This window comes from Microcaecilia unicolor, chromosome 8, assembly GCF_901765095.1.
Source record: "Microcaecilia unicolor chromosome 8, aMicUni1.1, whole genome shotgun sequence".
NCBI classification, from domain to species: Eukaryota; Metazoa; Chordata; class Amphibia; order Gymnophiona; family Siphonopidae; genus Microcaecilia; species Microcaecilia unicolor.
The window spans coordinates 72,562,442-72,589,127 of NC_044038.1; the positions used below are offsets into that span (position 1 = coordinate 72,562,442).

General features: G+C 46.7%; 1 protein-coding gene across 1 annotated transcript in view; it reads left to right on the forward strand.

The window, feature by feature from the left end:
* PRDM9 (PR/SET domain 9) overlaps positions 1-18,788 on the forward strand; it is a 379,759-nt gene extending 360,971 nt beyond the window's left edge. The window contains exons 11-12 of the mRNA XM_030213360.1: positions 17,576-18,534; positions 18,597-18,788. Of these exons, the coding sequence (XP_030069220.1) occupies positions 17,576-18,534; positions 18,597-18,788 (1,151 nt within the window). The remainder of the gene's footprint in view (positions 1-17,575; positions 18,535-18,596) is intronic.
* The last annotated feature ends 7,898 nt before the right edge of the window (positions 18,789-26,686 follow it).

A 26,686-nucleotide genomic window follows, 5' to 3' on the forward strand; every position in this document is an offset into this window, starting at 1 on the left:
TCATGTTAAGCATATATTCAGGTGCCATTCCGAATAGTAGTAGAATAGGGTGCTCGCTTTGAAAATTTTTCTTGCCTTGACTGGTAGCCAATGTAGTGTTTCAAGCAGTGGGGTTGCTCTTCCATATTTCGATTTCATGAAAATCAGTCTTGCTGCCGTGTTTTGGACTGTTTGCATCAATTTTAGTGTGTTTTCCTTGCACCCTACATATGCTGCATTGCAGTAGTCTAGTTGAGATAGTATCGTTTATTGGACCAGTAGAGTCCAGTTTTGGACAATCCGGAAAGATTGTCTAGGGAAATAGTCTCTTATTCTTCTCAGTTTCCATAGTGTTCTGAAGCATTTTGTTGTTACTGCTGCTATTTGATTATCCAGGTTTAGGTTTGTTGAGAATGATTCCTAGTATTTTAAGTTGTGTTTCAATGTGGTATGTTTGTTGGTTGATTGTGAATTTTTGGTAGGATGTAAGGTTGTGTGGACTGGATAGTACTAGGAATTTGGTTTTGTCTCTGCTCAGTTTCAGTTTGAAAGTTGTTGCCCATTCTTCCATGAGGTCCAATCCTTTTTTATTTTGTCCTGTACGTTTGTGATATTGTTTTTTTCCGAGTGGCGCCATCATTACATTGAACAGTATTGGTGATATTGGCGATCCCTGTGGTACCCCACACTCAGAGATCCATGACGCTGATATTTAGTTGGACATCTTTACAATGTAGGATCTGATCTTTAGGAAGCCATTGAACCATGTTGCCACTGCACCGCTGATTCCTATGTTGTCGAGCATATCGAATTGTAGTAGTAATACGTTTTGTCCTTGGCAGATTATGGTTCTGAATTTCATTATCAGGGTGTTATGACAATTTCAGTGCTGTGTTGTGGTCTGAAACGTAATTGGGATTTATGAAGAATTGAGAATTTTGTCAAGTATTCTGTTAGTTGCTGTGTTACTAGACCTTCCATCATTTTTGTCAGTAGTGGTATTGAGGCTACTGGTCTGTACTTTGTGATAGCGCTGGTCGTGTTTTTGGGGATAGCTGTGAGTACTATCGTCACCTTTGTCTGTTGGAAATTGACCTCTTACAAACATGTATGTGATCTGTTTGGTGAGGTACTCGATGAACCAGTCTAGTGGGTTTTTCATCATATAGTTGGGGCATTTGTTAAGTAGGCTGTATGCATGTGCGTATTTTGTCAATAGTGTTTTTGCTGTGTCTAGTTGGGGTAGTTTGAACGTGGTCCATATTCTGTCTGCTGCAGTGTGGTTGTTGTTTCACAGTCCTGTAGGACGTATATTTGTGCTTTTGCAAAGTTTGATCTTGTGTTTGTTATTTTGTTTTTGAAGTATGATGCAAGCTTGTCTGCAGTCGGTGGTGTTTCAGTTGTCACCAGTATGTTCTGGGTTTTTAGTAGTTTGTTCATGAGTTTGAATACTTTTTTCATATTGGTCTAGTCGAGGTTCGTATATGTACTGTAGTGTTCTGCTTTTGCTTTCTTTATGCTGTTTGTGTGTGTATGTTCTTAAGGCTTTTCTCCATATGGTTTTGTTTGCGTCTGTTTTGTTTTTGGCCCATGCTCTTTAGAGTTTACTACAGAGTTTCTTCATGGGTAGTAGTTTGTCATTAAACCAGGGACGTGGTTGTTTTGTGATTTTTGTTTTCAGTGGTGCTATTTTGTTTCATATGTTTTCACTTATTTTTTCCCAGTTTCTCATGAAGCGTTCATCCACAGGTGGTATGTCATTGAGTTCATTCATTGTTGTTTTCCAGAATGTGTGGTTGTCTACTTTTCCTCTGGTTGTGAATGTGTGCTGGGTTCTTGGCTCTATTTTCATTGTAGTGTGAAAGTAAGCTTGCTGTGGTCTGACCATGGTACCTCTTTCCATGTGTGGTTTGGTTTGTATGTGGTTGGTACTTGTTGAGAATCTTTGGGCTAGTATGTCTAATTGGTGTCCTTTTGTGTGCAATGAGACTCCTTGTGCTGTTGTGAAGTTCCATTGGTTTATGAAGTTCATTAGTATTCTGGAGTTTGTGTCGTTTTGTTTTTCTAGGTGCAGATTTGTGTCACCTAGTAATAGGACCTTTGGGTGATTGGTGCAGATATTTGATACAAAGTCCTCGAAATCATTTTGGGCATTTGTCCAGCTTCCTGGAGGGTAGTAGAATAATGTGATGCATAGTGGTCAGTTAGTGTTTTGTTGGTGATTTTGCATGCCAGGATTTCAGTTGTTGAGGATGTGTGTTTAGAGACAGGTTCTGCTGTGGAAGAGGATTTGAATATTATTACAACGCCTCCTCCCCTTCTTTTGGTTCTGTTGATATGTATTATTTTGTATCCTGGTGGGTATATGTCTAGTAGTGCAGGGTCGTCTTCAAGGTGCAGACACGTTTCAGTTATGAGCATTAGTCTGAGTTGTTCCATTTCTATCCAGTCTCTTAATAGTGTTGTCTTATTTACTGCTCTCACATTTATGTAACCTCTTTGTATTGGGACATACGTGTCATGTTTAGCTGTTAACAGCTTGTAGTTGTCTGTGTGCCTGTTTTGCTGTTGTGGTTTTGTTGGGTGTTGTTTACGTTTGGTTTCATGTTGCTGGTTGTTAGTTTGGCCACTGCGTTGTTGTTTAGGTGGTAATTGGGCGCTTCCAGTTGTTGGAGTGGGCGTCTTTTTCCTGTGATGCGTACTGGTATCTTGTTCCATTAATTTGGAGTTGTTGCTGGTATCCCCATTATCCACACTGTTATTGTATAGTAGAAGATCCATGCCCTTAGGTTGGTCATTTTTAGAGGTTAGTTTTGGCTTGGGGGTGTTCACATGTGAATGTGTGTGGATTTGAACTCTGAGTGTGATTGTGTTGCACAGGGCTGGGGGGGGGGGGGGAGGGTTTGTTTGTTTGTTTTTAAACCTTGGCTGGGGGTTGTAAAGATCTTAGAGGTACCATATATCAGATAACATTAGCAGAGCAATACTGTGGACTCATGTCTAAGGGGTGTACCTCTAAAGCCCAAGTGACAAGCTAGCTGTTGTGACAGGAAATGAACCACACCTCAGATGAAATATATTATTTTTATTAGGTAAAGAAAAATATATATAAATAGATCTGAAGCAAAGTGCCAAACCAAACACAAAAATAACTTGCTATAAAATGAGATTATCACCAAAATAGATAGTAGTGCAATAATTATTATCCTAACAGATTAAGTAGAGAAATGATTACACCAATCAGAACAATCCTGAAATCCTAACAATCCTATAAGAACTTTAAACATCTTATGCAATACAGTGATCAGCTGAACACACAGACCAAAAGTCCTGAAGTAACCCGTCTCAGACAAACTAAGACTAATTTCCCCAACTATAGGTAATAAATCCTGAATCTCACCTTGCCTTCTGTGAAAGACTCCCAATGGTAGAGAAGCAGATTTTCCTGACTCAAGCTGAAGCCTCAGCGAGTCAGTCCAGGAATAGGTCCTAGAATTGATTCTCTGAAGGTAGATTACACAGACTTCCGTAAGGCCTTGTGGTGCCTGAGCTAACCCCGAGTTTGTCATAAGGCATGCAGTTCACTGGTATTAGGAAAACAGTCTCTTGCTCTCTTTAGAGCTTTCTATCCACCTGCAAGTTCTCCAGTGTTCTCTCTCTCTTCCCTCTCCAACTCCAACTCTTCTTCAGTCCAAACCTTTGGTTTCAAATTGTCAGATGATACCTGCGGACCAATCACATAACATGATGTACTGTCCAGCCAGCTTCATGGCCAAGAAGAGAGCCTTTGTTATAGATTGCATGAAAACTCCCTCTGTTAGAGCTATGGGTGTTCTCCTCCAAGCTTCCCAGGGAGATAACGGCTAGTTTGAAACAAAGAATGTCCTTGGCTGAAGTAATTTTGCAACACTGCAGCAGTACTTTTCCTTTCGGTAACCAAGCTGGTTTCTGACAGTTAGAGCAGAGGCTGTAGAATCCATATCGTTATGAGAATGGTTCAGGCTTGTATAGGCCAAGACCAGCAAAGGTGAGATCTCAGGTAAATACCCCTACAGATTCCCTCCCCCCCCCCCCCCCCCCCAATTGGAGATGGAAATTACTACAAAGGAGTAAATGCCTTCTCCAACCTAACAATACAACTAGACAGGTTAGAACCAGAACTCATGGTCAAGACTATAGAGAAGCATAAACAGTAAATTTCAGCAACTCAAAACTTAACTCTGTCAAAATGCAAACTAGAAGCAAATACTTCATGCTATCATATAACAAGGTTCAAAAGTAAATTCAAAAATGCTAATACAGCAAATTACTGAATACTAGAACACTAATATGGTGTAAGTGATAATATCTTAACACATGAAATTATAATCAACATCAAATCATCATGATACTATAAAATGCATGGCAAAAGCATCAGCAAAAAATTAGTACAGAATATGATATTAAAAACAAGATGTTGCATAGTGGAGAATTACCCATGTTTGGACTCCACAAAATCTTGCAATCTCATGGTGGTGGACCTTGATGAATAAGGTGTAAATGGACAACTTCTCACACCAAGAAGACAAACAGGAACAAAAATGGTGAGAATGAAAAAGTCTTAAAACATAATTGGACACAGTTCAAAAAGAAAGTCAATGAAGTGTTGTAAACCCCCCGTAGTGCTCTCGTGTGTGCTGAGGCCCTCTATTGGCTCCCGTCCCGGTTCACCTGCGCTCAGCTTCTGCACAGCTTGAAAAACACATGCACTTCTGGCTCTTCACCCAGCTTCACTAGCCCCTAGCTCTTGAGCAAGACTCCAGCTGGTCTTTTCCTAATGATTTGCAGGCACCCACCTCAATAGCCTGGGTTCCTGCTACACTCCGGGTGACTGCTCAGACCTGCCTTCCTTCCCCCTGGAACTCCTTCCAGTTATGTCCAACGTGCCCCGGTCACTCCTCTTGCTCAAGGACAGTGCCCCACTGCACGTTCCCTGGAACTAACTCTGCTTCTCCAGCCTTCAGAAATATGCAAATTCAGACAGTCAGCATCTGCAAATTCACTTTATTGTTAGAACCTGGATTCAGTCTTGTGGGGAACAAGTTATTCACTTTGTAAATCCACTCACTGAGCCCATTTCCTTTGGGAGACCCTGGGTCTCAGTATCTAACAGCCTCCACCCCTGGATAGGACACTCTTCACTCCCCACACAGCTGTTAGTTACTTTAACTTCCCACAATACACAAGTTCATAAATCCTGTCCACAGTCAGGTAAGTACCTCTTCACTTTCCCCTACTGTCCTCAGGCTTCCGTTCTTTCTTTAGGGACCTTCTCCTCCCCAAGGAATTGCAGCCTGTTTCTTCTCATGCTTTAGGGACTTTCTCTTACCCAAGGAATTACAACCTGCCTCAGGACCTGGGCGTTGTAGGTCCCCGTCCCCCCCCCCCCCCCCCCCCACCTAGCTCCTCAGGAGCTACTGTTTATATAGGGCTGCTCCTAGCACACCACACCCTTTCGGGCCCCTCCTCCTAGTTCTGGAAGAGTCCAGCACCTCTGGTGTCTCTCTTAACAGGCCTCAGCTGGTGCTCCTCTGCTGGCCCATTTAGGTCATTACCCTGATGACCATTTTCCTATTACTGGTAGAAGAGCGCCCTCTTCAGGGTAGGGCAGGCCTGTGTTTATCACAGTGTCCAAAAACAAATCCAGAACTTCAATTTCAGGAACACTGGATCTGACAAAATAAACAAATAAAACCTCCCCCAAGAAGAAAAATTCTTGGGAAAAGAAAATCCAACAGTCATGACTAGACAATGGAAATCATGAGGAACAAAGGGAAGGAATGTTCAAAACCACAAATGGTTTGGAAGCAGGGAGTCGAACATCTTGAAAAACAACATCAGGTATGGAAACAGGGTCAATCCGGTTGGCACAGCACCGAATCTTCAAGATGTTTCTGTAGCTAAAAACAAAAGACGAAGCTATTCTGCTTCATGGTTAGTTTGGTTCATTTCAACAATGCACATATCTGGAGCAAAATGACTGGGATGACATGGTCTCAAACTGATTGATGTGGACCCATTTAAGGACATCTTCACCTTGAGAATTTTTCTTGATGCGAATTTGGTAAGCCACAGGTGAAGCTTTTCCACTATAGCAAATGGACCAAGCCAATTGGGCAGAAATTTCTTTTCTTTAACCTTGTTTTCTGGCAAAATTGAAATAGAATACCTTGTTGCCAATTTGGTATTCTTTGGAGGTAGCCCCTTGATCATAATAGGCTTTTCTACCTCGAGCGCTACTATCCAAGTTCTTTTGGGCAAAGGCACTTTGCAAATGTTGACGCAAATGGGTGACATACTCATGGCAGGTAGTAGCACTGGACAAGTTCACATCATTAGCCTGTACAGCAAATGAATTGGTAACATTTCCCTACCTGTCATCATCTCAAACAGTGACACTCCTGTAGAACAGTGAGGTGTAGCACAAATAACCATGAGGACCAATGGTAACCTCATGTCCCAATCCTTACCTGAAGATGACACATAATTCTTCAAAATGGTGATGATGGTGCGATTAGCTCTTTCCACTTGTCCCCAGGACTGAGGCCTGTAGGCAATGTGCAATTTACTCTTCACTCTGAGCATTTTCCACATGTGCTGGATTACTTCTGCATTAAACTGGGATCCTTGGTCTGAATCCACTCGCATGGGGAGACCCACCTGCTGAACACATTATTCAGTAGTAAGGTAGCCGTGGTTTCTGCGGTATGCACTCCAACCACTTGGTGAACAGGCAGGTGACAGTAAGCATATACTTATTGCCACAGGTGGATCGAACCACAGGGCCAATCCAATCAATCTGGATATTTGACCAGGGCATAGCAATACCCCTCTTCCTGAGTGGTGCTCGATATGGTGGTGAAGATGACTGGAAACGACAACAGGTCAAACAACCTCGAGAATACAGCTGCACATCCTGACGCATGTGGCGCCAGTAAGCCACTTGCTTCAAAGTCTCATAGGTGATGTCTTCACCTCGATGCCCTGCACATGGTTCATCATGAGCATGTTGTAACAATGCCACAATATGCCTGAGGCACAACCCATTGTTCAATGCCATGTTTACTTGTCCGAATAAGCAGGTCCTTTTGGAGTCTAAACTTTTCTCGGGATGTATAGAGTATCCTCAGTTCTTCAGCGGACTTCTCTTCTGACAACAGATGTTCTCAAAATTGTCCAACAACTGGATCTGCTTTCTGTGCCATGACAAGATCAAATGATGGGATGTCACTGCACTACTGGAGTCTCACTAGGCTGTTTCACTTGTTGTCGAGTGACAGCTTGAACGGCCAGTGTCTCAGTCCTGACATGATAGGGAACAACCTAGCGCATCAACTCTCCAAGGAAGATGCGCTCACAGGAGAATTATGGCAGTTCTCAGAGGCTATCAACTTTTGCGTGACCCTTGACCTTCTTCCAATAGGTTATGTCATGGTTTTGTATCAGTTGATCCAAGGCCAGAATCAAATTTCCATGATGTACTGCTTTTCCTTTAGAGTTTAACATGTTGTTCTGCTTCCAGTTGGGTAGATGAGAGACAAAGTTCTACCTCACATAATCTGAATATGTACAGATGGTTAATTCTCAAATTTCTTTCTGAACTGCAGACTGTACCACCACCAAAGCTGCAACAATCTCAGTATACTGGTTTGTCTGTGAACCTAAGCTGTGCTTCAAAGTCTCTTCAGGAATGGTTGGATTCCATACCACTCCCACACCTGCAACCAACTCATGGTCTGTCACGGCGGAAGGCACAACCTTCCACATAGACCTTAGGCATTGTAGCACAAATCTTATCATACAGATGGTGTCGATGGGGTTCTCTCTTGCGGTGAAACATCTGTTTCTGGAATACCTGCAAGGGAATCATGTCCTGCACAGTCATGCAAGTTAGCCATACCTTGAGCTACTGCATTACGATGTTTGAACATACCTTACCTCTAAAGGCCATCCCAGAAGAGCCAATGTCAAGGAGACTATCCTGCTGTTGGACACCCGACCAGACTTGATTCGGTCGCTACCCAGGAAACTGATGGGTTGGTGACAAGTCTCCACGATTAGCTTCTCGCCTTGGATATAACTCCGGAAATGTTGCAGAGCCCAAACAGTGGACAAAAGTGCTTTCTCATAGTCTGAATACTTCTTTTTCCACATCGGATAGGCCTTTACTGGCATAGGCCATGACCCGCTTATCAGAATCATATTTCTGATATAAGACAGTGCTCATGGAGTGCTTGGAGTATCCCAGTTCAACATAGAACTCATGACCCCCCTCTCGGGGTAGGCGAGACATGGAAAGCGGCTAAGCTGATCCTTCAGCTCCTGCATAGCAGATTCCTGCTCTGTACCCCAAACCCAAGGCGCATCTTTCTTCAATAACTTGACCAAGGGTTGAGTGATCTCTGCATACTCATCTATGAACTGTCAGGAGTAATTGCATATTCCCAAAAAGGAACAAAGTTCTGTGAGATTGAGGGGTTGTTTCAGCTGTTGTAAGGCCTGCACTCGCTTCTTCTGAGGTCGCAGACCCTCAGCAGAAATTTCATACCCTAGGTAATTCAGCAATTTCCTACACCATTGTCCTTTGGCCAGCATCAGTTTAGCTCCAGCATCTGTCAACTGTAAGAAAACATGCTCAATCTCTACCAAGTGTTCTTGAAAAGTAGGGCTTTTGATCAGAATATCATCCACAGACCACAGTTCTGAGCTTCGGCATCTGGAAGTGCTTTGCGTAGCAAGATGTTAAATTCAGCAGGGGAATTGAGCAAACCAAAGGGAGTTCTGTTCCAAGTATACTGTTTCTTCCCAAATGTGAAGGCCAATTTATGCTGATTGTGTGGATGAACAGGTACTGTCCAAAACCCTGATGCCAAGTCTAAGCTGGTGAAATAGTTAGCCCCTTTAATGTTAGCAAGGCTCTGATCCAGCGGAGCCACAGGCCACCTGGACAAAGGTACTCGCTTATTCAACTGACGGTAATCCAGTGCGATTCTCCAGCTGTTATTCTTTTTCAAGATGGGCCACAGAGGGGAGTTGTATGTGCTGTTACATTGCCTAATGATGCCCCTGGCCTCCAAAGTGTTGACTCTCTTGCATGGATTCGTAGGAAGCCAATGGAATCTTATACTGGCGCACAAAGACAGGCTTGCTATTTGACTCCGTAGGCACTCTAGGGATATGCAGGTCTGTAAGCCCACAATCATACGAGTCTACAGCAAAAAGGTCCTTGTATTTATACAGCAACTCAGTCAACTGCACCTTCTCTGTATCAGTACTACAAGCATCAGCCTGTTCCACTTGATCTTTCACCATAGCATCAAACTCTGAGAAAGGCTGGTTGGATGGAATTTCCACTTGCTCTTCAATTTCCTCCTGCAGAAATGAAGTTTCAACAGAATTCATCACTCTAGACTTCTGGCGTAAAGACATCCTCCTAGACAAAATCAAGCAGTCGTCTTCCAACTGCACTTGTGAACACATTGCATCATTTGGCCAAACAAACTCGAGAGATGAGGCCTCTGGGAGAGGTAAACAGACATTCAGGTGTCTCCCCCCCCAGCAGGTGTTCCAAGAGGAAGGCAGCCTGCCAATAATAGGTAAACTTACTTTGACATCAGGAAAAAACTCCCACCAGAAAGCCAAAAGGGTCTCCTGCAGACACAACTTCATCTGACTGCGGATTGGTGACCAACAAGTGCAAAGAAGTACCAGTCACCTCCAAACATGGCAGAACACCGGTAAACAACCCAAGGTCTCTAAAGTGAGAATGCGGGTTGAAGAACACCACTTTGTTCAACAGACGCTGTCCCTGTGCGTGAGACGGAGCTTGATGGAAAAATAGAGATTTTCCGGGAAGAGTTATTCCCGGAATGGTCACATCTTCAGCACAGACTACCTCACAGACCTGGGGTATGGTCTGTCCAGACTTCAGGCTAACAGGCGTAGATTCAGATTCCACTGGGCTACCCTCCAGTCTACTCCACAAGACAAGATTCACCAGGTCCACATAAACTCCCAGTCGTGCAAGGCAATCTGAGCCCAAACATAAGGGCTGCTGTAGGCCTCTGACAATAGAGAAGTGGTGAGTGAAAGACTTCTGTCCCACAGTCAAGGGAAGGCTGCCCATTCCCAGAAGCGACTTAGCACCTTGTCCAGGTACCTGCACAGAAGTGGAGGAACACTTACTAAAGGGAAGTTGCACAGACTTGCGAAGACGGCAATACAGACTGTCACTTTTGAAGGAAACATCGCTAGGCAACAACAAAGTGAACTGAAGTGATTGGATGTCAGCTATCTAGATGGGGATGCTAAGCATCATCCTTCTGTTGGATGTCAGTCAACCTGCGAGGATGCAGTGGATCAGGACTGGAAGTGGAAGAAGAGGCCTCCTGTGATATATCGGCAGCAGTATCTAGCGAGTCACCTGCAGTAGGCGAGTCGTGCAAAATAATCTCCAAATTGTCAGCATGTAGAACCATGTCAGCTATCCAAGCTTTCTGGACTCTGATTACTTCACTAGGCTGTTCCCCCCCCCCCCCCCTTTGGAGTATCATCCCACTGGAGCTCCAGAATGTGAGGGTCTGCTGAACGCTGGAAATTAATTTGAATAGAGGTGTCCCTAAGCTCTACAGAGCTGGAACCACCAACTCTGCTCAAGTGCTTTACTCTCCCATAAGGAATGGGATGGGTGACTTGGGACCAGATAACTTCTTGGACATAATCCAAGATAGGCCGCAGTCTCTTCAGAAGATCATTTCTAATCAAGAATTCTTCACCAACACTTGTAGTAATGATGGCAGGGTGCTTGACAGTCATCCAACCGAGCTGCAAGGAATGCCAAACCTGTCCCACAGTACCGATACTCTGATTGCCAAAGGGCATCAGTGACAAGTCACATGGAGTGACATGCAGCGCATCCCAACCTCTCCCTAGAAATGCCTCAAGTTTCTGAAACAGGCCCTGGGTAATCAAAGTCACCTCTGAGGCTATATCCAGTAGACCCTGACAGGAAAATTTCTGTTGAATCAACATATCTAAGGTATATCTGTAACCTTTAGGAATAAGTTTACCCAGAAAATACCCGTTTTCCTTGATAGAGTCCCTTAGAAGAGGCCCTTCCGGGTTAGAGGGCTGGGCATCAGCAGTGGTCACAGAGGACTCCTCGTGAACTGTGGACACGATAGCTGATGGAGGGGCAGGTCCTAGTCATGCCTGTTCTTCCTCTGAAGAGGACAGAGGCTCCACCTCAATGGAGTTGACACTAGGCCCAGTCGCGGTGGTCAGCCCAGGAGACTTTCTTTTGGTCTTCTGGAAGTTGCCTCCTTTCTTCTGTGGAGATGGTTTCAGTGTAAAACCAGGATCTATAACCTGATGTTTCGCCAGCAATTGTTCAATCTGTGCTTCTAGGGCCCGGATCTTCTCTGCAGCCCACTTCCTGTGATTAAAACGCTTCTTTTTCGGGTGTTGTTGGCCCTCCCGTGCAGTAGGAGGCGCTGTGCCACTTGGCTGGCAAGGCTGGGTACTGCCAACCCGTGACTGTGTAGAAGGACTTCACACCTTGTTTTCCAGAGAAAGCATGGATGTGACTGCACGGCACCACCTTCGGGCGATTTTTAGAAGCTAATTTGGGAGCAGCTGCAGCGGGCTGCACACAACAGATATCAAAAATATCTTCAGCCTGCTTCAGAAGGATAGAAAAAGGTTCTTTATGTTTTCCTGCCAAAGGAATTTTCAGTTGGTCAGGCAGACCTTTTACAAAAAGATTTCTGAAGTCACCAAATTCAAGATCTTTAGCATCTGGGTCAAAATCACAGGCTAATTAACCGAGCGGCAATAAAATTAAGGCACAGACAAGCTTGAAGTTGTAAATCAGAGAAAACAAAAGCAAACTCCTCGCAACAGAGCTAGCCAGCGCGGGACTGAAATCCAAAACTACCAATCAGGCACAGGCAGCTCCTTGTGACTCTGGGCAAGTCACTTAACCCTCCATTGCCCCAGGTACAAATAAGTACCTGTATACAACATGTAAGCCGCATTGAGCCTGCCATGAGTGGGAAAGCGCGGGGTACAAATGTAATAAAAAGAAAATCCGGATAAAAGCCCTCAGTAAGTAACACGGGTTGAAGTCCAAAAATACCAATTAGGATTGGAAACGGACAAGCTGCCCCATTATGTAGGGATCTTAGAGGTACTATATATCAGATAACATTAGCAGAGCAATACTGTGGACTCATGTCTAGGGGGCGTACCTCTAAAGCCCAAGCGACAAGCTAGCTTTTGTGATAGGAAATGAACCACACCTCAGATGAAATATATTATTTTTATTAGGTAAAGAAAAATATGTATAAATAGATCTGAAGCAAAGTGCCAAACCAAACACAAAAATAACTTGCTATAAAATGAGATTATCACCAAATAGATAGTAGTGCAATAATTATTACCCTAACAGACTAAGTAGAGAAATGATTACACCAATCAGAACAATCCTGAATTCCAAACAATCCTATAAGAACTTTACACGTCTTATGCAATACAGTGATAAGCTGAATACACAGACCAAAAGTCCTGAAGTAACCCGTCTCAGACAAACTAAGACTAATTTCCCCGACTATAGGTAATAAATCCTGAATCTCACCTTGCCTTCTGTGAAAGGCTCCCAATGGTAGAGAAGCAGATTTTCTTTTGACTCGAGCTGAAGCCTCAGCGAGTCAGTCCAGGAATAGGTCCTAGAATTGATTCTCTGAAGGTAGATTACACAGTCTTCCGTAAGGCCTTGTGGTGCCTGAGCTAACCTTGAGTTTGTTATAAGGCATGCAGTTCACTGGTATTTTTTTTTTTGTTACATTTGTACCCCGCGCTCTCACTCATGGCAGGCTCAATGCGGCTTACATGGGGCAATGGAGGGTTAAGTGACTTGCACAGAATCACAAGGAGCTGCCTGTGCCTGAAGTGGGAATCTAACTCAGTTCCTCAGTTCCCCAGGACCAAAGTCCACCACCCTAACCACTAGGCCACTCTCTTGTTCTCTTTAGAGCTTTCTATCCACCTGCAAGTTCTCCAGTGTTCTCTCTCTCTTCCCTCTCCAACGCCAACTCTTCTTCAGTCCAAACCTTTGGTATCAAATCGTCAGATGATACCTGGGGACCAATCACATACCATGATGTACTGTCCAGCCAGCTTCATGGTCAAGAAGAGTGCCTTTGTTATAGATGGCATGAAAACTCCCTCTGTTAGAGCCATGGGTGTTCTTCTCCTCCAAGCTTCCCAGGGAGATAACGGCTAGTTTGAAACAAAGAATGTCCTTGGCTGAAGTAATTTTGCAACGCTGCAGCAGTACTTTTCCTTTCGGTAACCAAGCTGGTTTCTGACAGTTACAGAGCACAGGCTGTAGAATCCATATCGTTATGAGAATGGTTCAGGCTTGTATAGGCCAAGACCAGCAAAGGTGAGATCTCAGGTAAAGATCCCTACAGGGTTTGCCTGCATCAGTGAGAATGATCAGATAGAAGAGAGGTCGCTAGTACATAAAACAATACCCGCAGCAGTGGAAATGTCCTTCAGTAACAGTCAACGTTTAAAAGATAAAATGAGCAGTGGAAGTTCTTGCTTAGAGAGCGGAGGACACTGTGGCTAAACGTGGCAGCCAAGAGGAGCAGTGTAGAGGGCACATACTTGCCACATCACCCCCAGGTGAGCGGTCTTGGTTCTGGGCTTCCGTTCTTCAATGATGGGTCGTGCAGTTCCAAATAGGGTGCCTGCAGTACGAGTAGCAGGCCATCCAGAACTGGGCTCTCGCAGGGCACGGACCCTGACCCTGACCCCAAACAGCATTTCACCTTTCATGGTTTATCTGCATCCATTGTTCCCGCAACCTCTGGACGCGCCACTGTGCTGACTCCTCGGCTTGTCATCGCTGAGTGTGATGAGGGTGAGACTACACTGCTGATGCCCAGCCCTCTAACCCGGAAGGGCCTCTTCTAAGGGACTCTATCAAGGAAAACGGGTATTTTCTGGGTAAACTTATTCCTAAAGGTTACAGATATACCTTAGATCTGTTGATTCAACAGAAATTTTCCTGTCAGGGTCTACTGGATATAGCCTCAGAGGTGACTTTGATTACCCAGGGCCTGTTTCAGAAACTTGAGGCATTTCTAGGGAGAGGTTGGGATGCGCTGCATGTCACTCCATGTGACTTGTCACTGATGCCCTTTGGCAATCAGAGTATCTGTACTGTGGGACAGGTTTGGCATTCCTTGCAGCTCGGTTGGATGACTGTCAAGCACCCTGCCATCGGGAAGCACCGATGACCGCCCAGAGATTCAACATCTGCATGTCAGAAAACAAATATTCTGGGTCAGCATAAGTATCATATCATAAGTATTATACTCCAACACACTCCTGCAACCTGAATGCTGTTGAGGTGGTGTACAGTCAGGTACACTAGATATTTCCCTGTTCCTGGAGGGCTCAGCATTTAAAATAAGAGTTGTAGAGTGATATGAACCAGGGTGCCCTGGTTTACAGGCCATTTCACTGACCACTAGGCTGTTGCCCTGCAAGAATGTCTGTGTGGCCATTTTTGTAAAAATACTTGCCAGACATCCTTGTTCCTGTGTTTTTTTACACCCCTAATTTGGATGTTTCAGTTTGTAAAATTACTGTGCATTTTGGACATTCTCATATCTTTTCAAACATGAAACCCCACCGTATTTAAAAACGACAGAGATGGATTTTATTTGGACGTTATGAGCAGGACACTCCAATTCTGACTTGGATGTTCTTTCGGGAAATGCCCCTCCATATCTCTCTATATAAAACGCACCTCCAACGTTCTAATGAAGCCTCTCTTAGCAAAGTGAAGGGGGTGAGATCGCATTGTGTCTGCCCCGCCCACGCGTCAAACGTGATGACGTCGAGGGCGGAGCAATGACACAACCAATCGCATCGCTCGGCAGCGAAGCGTCAGGGAAGGAGGCGGCGCTCTCGACGTCTAGCCTTCCCTTCGCTGTGTTCCGCCTTCTTCTGACGTCAAGGATGATGTCAAAAGAAGGCGGAACACAGCGAAGGGAAACCTAGACGTCGGGAGCACCGCCTCCTTCCCTGACGCTTCGCTGCCGGAACCGCCACGGAGGTAAATTTAAAAACAAGAAAAAAAAACACGCATGTTGGGGGGGAGAGAAGAGGGTGGCCAGTAAAGTACAACAATGGGAGCGGGAGGGCATGGGAGAAACGACAGCATGGATGCGAAGGGGGGGGGAGAAGAGGGCGGCCCAGGCTGGCACATGGGAGAGAGAGGAGCATGGATGCGAGGGGGGGGTCATGGAAGGGAGAGAGGGGACTTGCTGGAAAAGGATGAATGGAGGTGGCAGGGGACAGAGGAGCATGGATGGCCATGGATTGGGAGGGCAGGGCTCAGGGAGAGAGGGCAATTGCTGGAAAGGGATGAATGGAGGGGACAGATGGGCATGGATGGATATGGATTGCAGGGCAGGCCTCAGGGAGAGAGGGGTATTGCTGGATAGGGATGAATGGAGGGGCCAGGTGACAAAGGAGCATGGATGGGCATGGATTGGAAGGGCAGGACTCAGGGAGAGGGGAATTGCTGGATAGGGATGAATGGAGGGGACAGATGGCCATGGATGCATATGGATTGCAGGGCAGGCCTCAGGGAGAGAGCGGAATTGCCTGATAGGGATGAATGGAGGGGCCAGGTGACAGAGGAGCATGGATTGGACTCACACTTTCACTCTGACTCTCAAACAGTCACTCACATACACTCTCCCAAACATACACACTCCGAGGAAAACCTTGCTAGCGCCCGTTTCATTTGTGTCAGAAACGGGCCTTTTTTACTAGTGTATTATAATTTATTGCATTTTTTTTGTACCTGATTTTTTTTTTTTAGACTTCTAACCTGCAAGGCACAACTTATACTGGTAAGATATAACTTTTGGAACTAAATACACTATTCATTTTACATGCAAAATAAAATTACCACATCACTTTATGCTGGAGCATGTAAAAAGTATAAGTCTATCGAGGTAAGCCTCCAGCATATTATGCTGACAATTGTTGGTTTCATCCCATATCTTCCACACCCTTGGTCAGCTGGGGTGCATATGCTGAAAAAGCAGTGTTTGCACTCCTGCAGCAAAGGAGCTGTCATAGGTGTTGTATCACCTAAGCACAGCTCTGGCAGACACTCATTTAGTGCGGTTTAACTTCTTCACACCACCTCTAGGATGGGTGAAGGATTACCCAAATGATTGGCACACAAGTAGAAAAGTTAGATGTGAAGTGCTAGGTGATAATTAGCTCCCTAACCACCTCCTAGACTCTCCCGCCCCCCCCCCCCCCCCCCCCCCCCCCCGAAGGGTGGTTCCTTTTTTTTTTTTTATAAGTTTGTCTATATGTTGCATCCCTCTCATATGCCTATCTTATATCACAAATCATTTCTCATCTAGTCACTAATTCTACCCATGTTCCAGAATAATCTTTCCCACCTTCTAGCTTGTTTCTGTGTCCCATCCAGCTACAGTTCTCTCTAAATTCCTAACATTCCAGAGTTAGTTAGCTCCTGGTACCTTCCTTATTTACTTAAAATGCAAGCTGAGGATGTTGTAGCAATAATGATCAGACGTTAAAGCACATAGGTCTATGCAGGCTTCTAAGGCAATTCATATGTTTAAGTCCCTTTCTAGTACTTAATGTCGCCATTTTTGTCATGCTCAAAGCGCACCAATTCCTGCATAACTTCACCAGCACCATCATACATGTCACATATGCTGATTTTAAAGGATCCTTTTGTAAAAACCATCTCTAATGTTAACTACGTGACAACCGAGGTCTGCACAATCTGTCTGGTTTCTTCTTAGTTAACTGGTCAGGCTTCTGGCCTGAACTGGCTTTCCTCCGACAGTCAAAACAGTGTGACACCTATAGGTTTGATTTAGTGCCCCTGCTATGGAAGCTCTGGTGCCCGACTCCCAGCCTCAGGACCACTGCTGAAATGACCAGACTAGGAATAATGACAACATTGGCGAAAAACCCCACAAATAGTTGCAATTGAAGCATTAAATCAGGAGGATCCCAGCACTGGTTTCACTTAATGTAGTAAATAAATTTGAGATGGAGGGGGAAGGGGAAGCCACAAAACAACAATTTTCATACTTGTTTCTTTTCTGTTTATACCTACAACTATTAATCACTATTTATTTTTGGATTGTGTGGTTAATAAATTTTAACTACTTGATGGCAAACAAAATATACAGTAAGATATACAAATACCACAACAAAAACTTATCATAAACCTTAAATAGGTTTCATTTCAATAGAAACTCAGCTCACAAACATACTAATGTTAGTTATTCACCCATAACATATGCCAAAAGAATTATAAAAATGATATTGAAAAATTGGATCTTTGGGAAAATTACAAGGTCAGTATTCAACAGTAATTTATCTGGTTCAAGTTAGTAGTTTTTTCAGTTTGTATACTATTACTATATTATGGGTCTCACTCTCTCTCTAATGTCTATTCCCTTCTATTCTTTAACAGTGCCTTCTAAACCTATAAGGGTTTACACCTGTTCCTGCTGCAAGATGAGTTACAGTAATCAGGACTATCTAAGCAAACATTTCAAACTAAAACATTTACCCTCGGATTTTAAGAAAGCAAAAAGTGTTAAAGGGGAGCCTCAGGCCAATAACTGTACATCTCAAGTCTCTAAAGAGAAGAGCTCCGTCTGTTTTAAAACAGTGATGGCTACAAAAACTTTTGAGACAGAAAAACACAGGGCCCATGGAAACCAACACAGAAAGGTTTTCTGTGCATTGTCTAATCTGACCACACCTCAGGGAACGAGCCAAGCAAACAAGCTAACTGAACAGCAGAGCATGTATGCACATTTGGAAACATTGCCACAGCAGAAACACTATGCATGCAGGGAGTGTGAGAAGAGTTTCAGTCGTCTATGTAACCTAACCACACACCAGCGCATACATACAGGGGAGAAACCCTATGCATGCAGGGAGTGTGGGAAGAGTTTCAGTCGTCTATGTAACCTAACCACACACCAGCGCATACATACAGGGGAGAAACCCTATGCATGCAGGGAGTGTGGGAAGAGTTTCAGTCGTCTATGTAACCTAACCACACACCAGCGCATACATACAGGGGAGAAACCCTATGCATGCAGGGAGTGTGGGAAGAGTTTCAGTCATCTATGTAACCTAACCACACACCAGCGCATACATACAGGGGAGAAACCCTATGCATGCAGGGAGTGTGGGAAGAGTTTCAGTCATCTATCTCATCTACCCAGACACCAGCGCATACATACAGGGGAGAAACCCTATGCATGCAGGGAGTGTGGGAAGAGTTTCAGTCAGCTATGTAGCCTAACCACACACCAGCGCATACATACAGGGGAGAAACCCTATGCATGCAGGGAGTGTGGGAAGAGTTTCAGTCATCTATGTAGCCTAACCACACACCAGCGCATACATACAGGGAGTGTGGGAAGAGTTTCAGGCAGCTATCTAACCTAACCATACACCATCGCATACATACAGGGGAGAAACCCTTTACATGCAGGGAGTGTGGGAAGAGTTTCAGGCAGCTATCTAACCTAACCATACACCATCGCATACATACAGGGGAGAAACCCTTTACATGCAGGGAGTGTGGGAAGAGTTTCAGTCACTCAACTCTAACCACACACAAAACTGGATACCTTGGTAAAAGAAAAGCACAAAAGCAGCATTGTTAATAGAAGTATTAGTGCCAAGTAACTATTGTGTTCTATCTGTATATAAAGAAGATCCTTAAATGCCAGGAATTATCCAGATTATACTGGAGGCAACTCTCCTGAAAAATGAAATTTTCAAGTGCATTTTGATATGTTGCCTGTGCATACTGCAGATTTTAAATTCAAGAGGGCCTGTTTCTGCAGTAAGGGTTGGAGGTCAGCATTAGCGAATCTGAGAGACAGATAATCTCCAGCATACCTTGGCATAGGTTATGAGATCTATTCCTTTTATAGTATATACAAAATGAGCTCATTTAAAGACATGACCCTGGGGAAAATAAACTGTATGCATACAGTGAATATGTGGTTTCAATTTACCTAATTACATACCAGTGCACAGAACATAAGGCAGTCATCAAAACTACAGAATGGGATGAAGTAACAAGAGCTTCAAGTGGAAGAGTCTTGTTCCAGAAGAGTTCAACTTTGGGCTGAAGTGTTAACTTCAAAACCAGGGAAACTGCACCAAAAAAAAAAAAAGCCAGAACAAACACCACAAGGGCTAATTACAACACTTCTAAGAGGAAACAAATAAATGTCCTTGACAACTACAGACCAATAGTAACTTGTCTACTACAATAGATGCTGATGGAATCATTGATTTTTCAACAGTGTGGTGATAGAACAAAGGGCAATAAGAGTATAGTATGTGACCACAAGACCAGCTGAGGCTAGTCATGGCCAGCTGTAAGAAAAGCAACATTGCACAAACTGGCAGTAACAAAGCTTTGATGGCATCCCATACTCTTGAATAAAGTGCCTTGAATTGTGCAAAATAAACCCTGGATTGACCAAGTATATAAGTTCACCATGAAAATGTAGCAAACTGTACTCCATCATCTTGTCATCTTTAACAAGATCTAGTGAGGAATATTCTCAGGAAAATGCACAAATACAGTAGGAATTATAAAAAAAAGTGTTACTTCAGGATCCACACTTTATCAAACCTAATACAAGAATGGTTAAGGGACTTTAATAAAAAAAAAAAAGTCAAGGATGAAAAACCAATGCCAGCAGGCACAGAACAGTGAACTACAGACAAAATGGTTAACAAGCATGTAAAAAAAAAAAAAAGTGTTTTAATTCTATGTAACATATGGAGAAATAGCAGATATTCCGGTTCCAAGAAATACAATTGAGACTTAAAATGTGGCAGAAAGATACAATTGTTTAGTGCCACTGAGTCCATCAAGAACTTCCAATTATACTTTGATAAGTTGCCTATGCATGTTATCGTAAAATTCTGATGCAAATGTTAAGGTGAGTACTAGTAATAAACTTGAGAACCAGAGATCCATATTCAACATACCAGGGCTTATTAGTGAAGCTCCATTACTGTCATGCTGCTCCAGGAGAAACCCTGTTCATAAGTGTGGGAAAAGTTTGAGGCATTGATCTTCTCTTATCTTCACATTAGTGCACACATACTACTTCTGGAGGAATTCTGCACAAAAAAGTGGAAGATTCTGCACATTTTGTTTGCACTTTACATGCAGAATTCCATTATAAGAGCTGGCTTCTCCCCACCACAGGCATGAAATACCCATCACATCAGTTTCCCCTCAGGTTCCACCTTCTCCATTTGTCTTATCTTGTACCTCTTCCCCTGTTAAGTTCAATCCCCAGCATTTTTAAACCAGTGTGCTGCAGCTGCTCCGCAAGTGTGTCATGGGAGTTTGGTGTCACTCCTGTCCCCTCCCCAGGCAGCAACCTGGCATTTTAAGTTTTCTTCCATAGTGGTTGGCAGCAGCAGGCAGCAATTCAGACAGCCTGTTAGCGCCAACCCCCAAGTCTTCTCCGATGTAACTTCCCACTTCCACATAGGCAGGAAGTGTCAGAAAGAAGGCTCAGGTTGGCACAAGCAGGCAACCTCCAAGTCTTCAGATGTAATATCCCGTTTCTGCATAGGAAGGAAGTGTCAGAGAGAAGGCTTGGGTTGGCACAAGCAGGCAGTCTGACTCACTGCCAACTGCTACAGATGAAAACTTAAAATGCCGGGTTGCTGGCTGGAGAGAGTGTAGGTATGAGGTAATCGGCTCTTGAGTGGGGTTCTGTTCTGTGACACTTAAAATACAGGCGTAAACTGCTTTAAACTCCCTGGATAGCCAGGATACATATGTTAGTGTGTGTACATATGTACACTAAGAGGGGCATAATCGAAAGGGATGCTCAAGTTTGAGGACATCCTCGCAGGACATCCCCATGAAGGGGCTGGGCAACCCATATTCTCCGAGGACAAGCAGGCTGCTTGTTCTCACTGATGGGTGACGTCCTCGGCAGCCCCTCCAATCGGAATCTTCCTAGCAAAGTCCTTTGCTAGCTCTCGCGCGCACCGCGCATGCGCGGCCGTCTTCCCGCCCGAAACCGGCTCGAGCCGGCCAGTCTTCTTTCGTCCGCACTCGGTACGGCTGTGTTTTTGTCGTGTCGAGCCCCGGAGAGTCGACCTCGCGCGTCCGTTTTCTAAATTGGCGTGTTTTTTCTTCGGAAGTTTCATTTTCGTTCGGAAAGTGCTCCGGAAACCCCCTTGGGTTTCGATTGCCCCTTCCCGTATTTCCAGTTTTGCCCCGGTAAGTTTTCTTTCGTCGTCGGGGTAGGCCTCTTTTCGGCCTCGGTCGAGATTTTTTCTCCCTTAAAGTTTGGTGCTCCAAATTCGTCATTTCGGATTTTGACTTCGCCGGCGTGATTTTTCCGCCCATGACATCGAAGCCTTCCAGCGGCTTCAAGAAGTGCACCCAGTGCGCCCGGGTAATCTCGCTCACTGATAGGCACTCTTCGTGTCTTCAGTGTCTGGGGGCCGAGCACCGTCCCCAGAACTGTAGTCTGTGTTCCCTCTTACAAAGGCGGACTCAAGTAGCGAGATTAGCCCAGTGGAACGTTTTGTTCTCGGGCTCTTCGTCGGCATCAGCACCGGGGTCATCGTGTGCAGACGTCATCAGCGTCCAGACCTTCATCCTTGGCTGCCAGTGCATCGAGGCATCGGCCCTCTGCATCGGCGCCGAGACATCGGATAGCTGCATCGACGTCGGTGGTACCGGGACCTCGTCTCCTGATGTCGTCGGACGGTGGTGCATCGAGTGGAGTGCAGGTGAGGGCTGTCCATTCCCCTGCTGGTGGCGGTGAGCCCTTGGGTGGGTCTCCTCCTACCCTGAGAGCTCCTGCGGTACAGCCCCCCCAAGATCGACCCTCTTCGGTCTCGGCCCCGAGGAAGTGACGGATGGATTCTACGTCCTCCTCGTCGGTGCCGGGGAGCTCCGGTGACATGCTTCGGAAGAAGTCGAAGAAGCATCGACACCGGTCCCCTCCCCGCGTCGGCACCGAGAGCTCTGGGTCGCCGAGGGAGTCGGCACCCAGCAGGCATCGGCACCGAGAGGACCGCTCACCCTCTGTTCAGGAGGTGTCGATGCGCTCCACTCTGGACAGCCCGGAACAGCCTCCACGCCCGGAACAGGTTCTGACGTCGACGCCTGCATCGACCTCCATGCCTTTCTCTGCAGCCGCTCTGAACGAGAGCCTCCGGGCCGTTCTCCCAGAGATTCTGGGAGAGCTGTTGCGCCCTACCCCTCCGGTACCGGCGGTGCTTGCGCCTCTGGTACCGTCGAGCGTGGCGCCGGCTGGCCCATCGCCCGGGGTGAGGTCCCCGACGTCGGTACCGCGTGCGGTGCCGACTGCGGCCACCTCCCAGGAGGGCTCCCAGACTACGTCGGTGGAGGGAGCTTCGCCGATGCGGGCGAGGGAGTCTACCTCTCGACGCCCCCATCGTGGACGTGGCTCCACGGAGTCGAGCCGGGCGCGGTTGCAGACGCAGGTCCGCGAACTTGTGTCTGACACCGAGGGTGAGGCCTCGTGGGAAGAAGAAGAAGATCCCAGATATTTCTCTGACGAGGAGTCTGAGGGTCTTCCTTCTGATCCCACTCCCTCTCCTGAAAGACAGCTTTCTCCTCCCGAGAGTCTGTCTTTTGCTTCCTTTGTCCGGGAGATGTCTACGGCCATCCCCTTCCCGGTGGTTGTGGAGGACGAGCCCAGGGCTGAAATGTTTGAGCTCCTGGACTATCCTTCTCCACCTAAGGAAGCGTCCACTGTTCCCTTGCACCATGTCCTAAAAAAGACATTGCTTGCGAACTGGACAAAACCTTTAACTAATCCCCACATCCCCAAGAAGATCGAGTCCCAGTACCGGATCCATGGGGACCCAGAGCTGATGCGCACCCAGTTGCCTCACGACTCTGGAGTTGTGGATCTGGCCCTAAAGAAGGCTAAGAGTTCTAGAGAGCATGCTTCGGCGCCCCCGGGCAAAGACTCTAGAACCTTAGACTCCTTTGGGAGGAAGGCCTACCATTCCTCTATGCTCGTGGCCAAAATTCAGTCTTACCAGCTCTACACGAGCATACACATGCGGAATAATGTGCGGCAGTTGGCGGGCTTGGTTGATGCTCTTCCCCCTGAGCAAGCCAAGCCTTTTCAGGAGGTGGTCAGGCAGCTGAAGGCGTGCAGAAAATTCCTGGCCAGAGGAGTTTATGACACTTTTGATGTTGCGTCCAGGGCCGCTGCTCAAGGAGTGGTGATGCGCAGGCTCTCATGGCTGCGTGCCGCCGACCTGGAGAATAGACTCCAGCAGCGGATTGCGGACTCGCCTTGCCGTGCGGACAACATTTTTGGGGAAAAAGTCGAGCAGGTGGTAGAGTCTCTCCACCAGCGGGACACCGCATTCGACAAGTTCTCCCGCCGGCAGCCTTCAGCTTCTACCTCTACAGGTAGACGATTTTTCGGGGGAAGGAAGACTGTTCCCTATACTTCTGGTAAGCGTAGGTACAATCCTCCTTCCCGACAGCCTGCGGCCCAGGCTAAGCCCCAGCGCGCTCGCTCTCGTCAGCAGCGTGCGCCTCAGCAAGGGCCCCGCGGCTCCCCAGCAAAAGCAAGGGGCGAGCTTTTGACTGCTCCAGCAGAGCATAGCCGACATCCAAGTGTCAGTGCCGGGCGACCTGCCAGTCGGAGGGAGGTTGAAAGCTTTTCACCAAAGGTGGCCTCTCATAACCTCCGATCAGTGGGTTCTCCAAATAGTCCGGCAAGGATACACCCTCAATTTGGCCTCAAAACCTCCAAATTGTCCACCGGGAGCTCAGTCTTTCAGCTTCCAGCACAAGCAGGTACTTGCAGAGGAACTCTCCGCCCTTCTCAGCGCCAATGCGGTCGAGCCCGTGCCATCCGGGCAAGAAGGGCTGGGATTCTATTCCAGGTACTTCCTTGTGGAAAAGAAAACAGGGGGGATGCGTCCCATCCTAGACCTAAGGGCCCTGAACAAATATCTCATAAAAGAAAAGTTCAGGATGCTTTCCCTGGGCACCCTTCTCCCCATGATTCAGCAAAACGATTGGCTATGCTCTCTGGACTTGAAGGATGCCTACACACACATCCCGATACTGCCAGCTCACAGACAGTATCTGCGATTTCAGCTGGGCACACGCCACTTCCAGTACTGTGTGCTACCCTTTGGGCTCGCCTCTGCGCCCAGGGTGTTCACAAAGTGCCTAGCTGTGGTAGCAGCGGCACTTCGCAGGCTGGGGGTGCACGTGTTCCCATATCTCGACGATTGGCTGGTGAAGAACACATCCGAGGCAGGAGCCCTGCAGTCCATGCAGATGACTATTCGCCTCCTGGAGCTACTGGGGTTTGTGATAAATTACCCAAAGTCCCATCTTCTCCCAGTGCAGAAACTCGAATTCATAGGAGCCCTGCTGGATTCTCGGACGGCTCGCGCCTATCTCCCAGAGGCGAGAGCCAACAACTTGTTGTCCCTCGTCTCGCGGGTGCGAGCGTCCCAGCAGATCACAGCTCGGCAGATGTTGAGATTGCTGGGCCACATGGCCTCCACAGTTCATGTGACTCCCATGGCCCGCCTTCACATGAGATCTGCTCAATGGACCCTAGCCTCCCAGTGGTATCAGGCCGCTGGAGGTCTAGAGGACGTGATCCACCTGTCCACGAGTTTTCTCGAATCCCTGTATTGGTGGACGATTTGGTCCAATTTGACTCTGGGACGTCCCTTCCAAATTCCTCAGCCACAAAAAGTGCTGACCACGGATGCGTCTCTCCTGGGATGGGGAGCTCATGTCGATGGGCTTCACACCCAAGGAAGTTGGTCCCTCCAAGAACGCGATCTACAGATCAATCTTCTGGAGTTGCGAGCGATCTGGAACGCTCTGAAGGCTTTCAGAGATCGGCTGTCCCACCAAATTATCCAAATTCAGACAGACAATCAGGTTGCCATGTACTATGTCAACAAGCAGGGGGGCACCGGATCTCGCCCCCTGTGTCAGGAAGCCGTCAGCATGTGGCTCTGGGCTCACCGTCAGGGCATGGTGCTCCAAGCCACATATCTGGCAGGCGTAAACAACAGTCTGGCCGACAGGTTGAGCAGGATTATGCAACCTCACGAGTGGTCGCTCAATTCCCGTGTGGTACGACAGATCTTCCAGGCGTGGGGCACCCCCCTGGTGGATCTCTTCGCATCTCGAGTGAACCACAAAGTCCCTCAGTTCTGTTCCAGGCTTCAGGCCCACGGCAGACTGGCATCGGATGCCTTCCTCCTGGATTGGGGGGAGGGTCTGCTGTATGCTTATCCTCCCATTCCTCTGGTGGGGAAGACTTTGTTGAAACTCAAGCAAGACCGAGGCACCATGATTCTGATTGCTCCTTTTTGGCCGCGTCAGATCTGGTTCCCTCTTCTTCTGGAGTTATCCTCCGAAGAACCGTGGAGATTGGAGTGTTTTCCGACCCTCATCACGCAGGACGAAGGGGCTCTTCTGCATCCCAGCCTCCGGTCCCTGGCTCTCACGGCCTGGATGTTGAGAGCGTAGACTTTGCCTCTTTGGGTCTGTCAGAGGGTGTCTCCCGCGTCTTGCTTGCTTCCAGGAAAGATTCCACTAAGAGGAGTTACTTCTTTCTATGGAGGAGGTTTGCCGTCTGGTGTGACAGCAAGGCCCTAGCTCCTCGCTCTTGTCCTACACAGACCCTGCTTGAATACCTTCTGCACTTGTCTGAGTCTGGTCTCAAGACCAACTCTGTAAGAGTTCACCTTAGCGCAATTAGTGCATACCATTACCATGTGGAAGGTAAGCCGATCTCAGGACAGCCTTTAGTTGTTCGCTTCATGAGAGGTTTGCTTTTGTCAAAGCCCCCTGTCAAGCCTCCTACAGTGTCATGGGATCTCAATGTCGTTCTCACCCAGCTGATGAAACCTCCTTTTGAGCCACTGAACTCCTGCCATCTGAAGTACTTGACCTGGAAGGTCATTTTCTTGGTGGCAGTTACTTCAGCTCGTAGAGTCAGTGAGCTTCAGGCCCTGGTAGCCCAGGCCCCTTACACCAAATTTCATCATAACAGAGTAGTCCTCCGCACTCACCCTAAGTTCTTGCCAAAGGTCGTGTCGGAGTTCCATCTGAACCAGTCAATTGTCTTGCCAACATTCTTTCCCCTTCCTCATTCCTGCCCTGCTGAACGTCAGCTGCACACATTGGACTGCAAGAGAGCATTGGCCTTCTACCTGGAGCGGACACAGCCCCACAGACAGTCCGCCCAATTGTTTGTTTCTTTGATCCCAATAGGAGGGGAGTGGCTGTAGGGAAACGCACCTTATCCAATTGGCTAGCAGATTGCATTTCCTTCACTTACGCCCAGGCGGGGCTGGCTCTTGAGGGTCATGTCACGGCTCATAATGTTAGAGCCATGGCTGCGTCGGTAGCCCACTTGAAGTCAGCCTCTATTGAAGAAATTTGCAAAGCTGCGACATGGTCATCTGTCCACACATTCACATCTCATTACTGCCTGCAGAAGGATACCCGACGCGACAGTCGGTTCGGGCA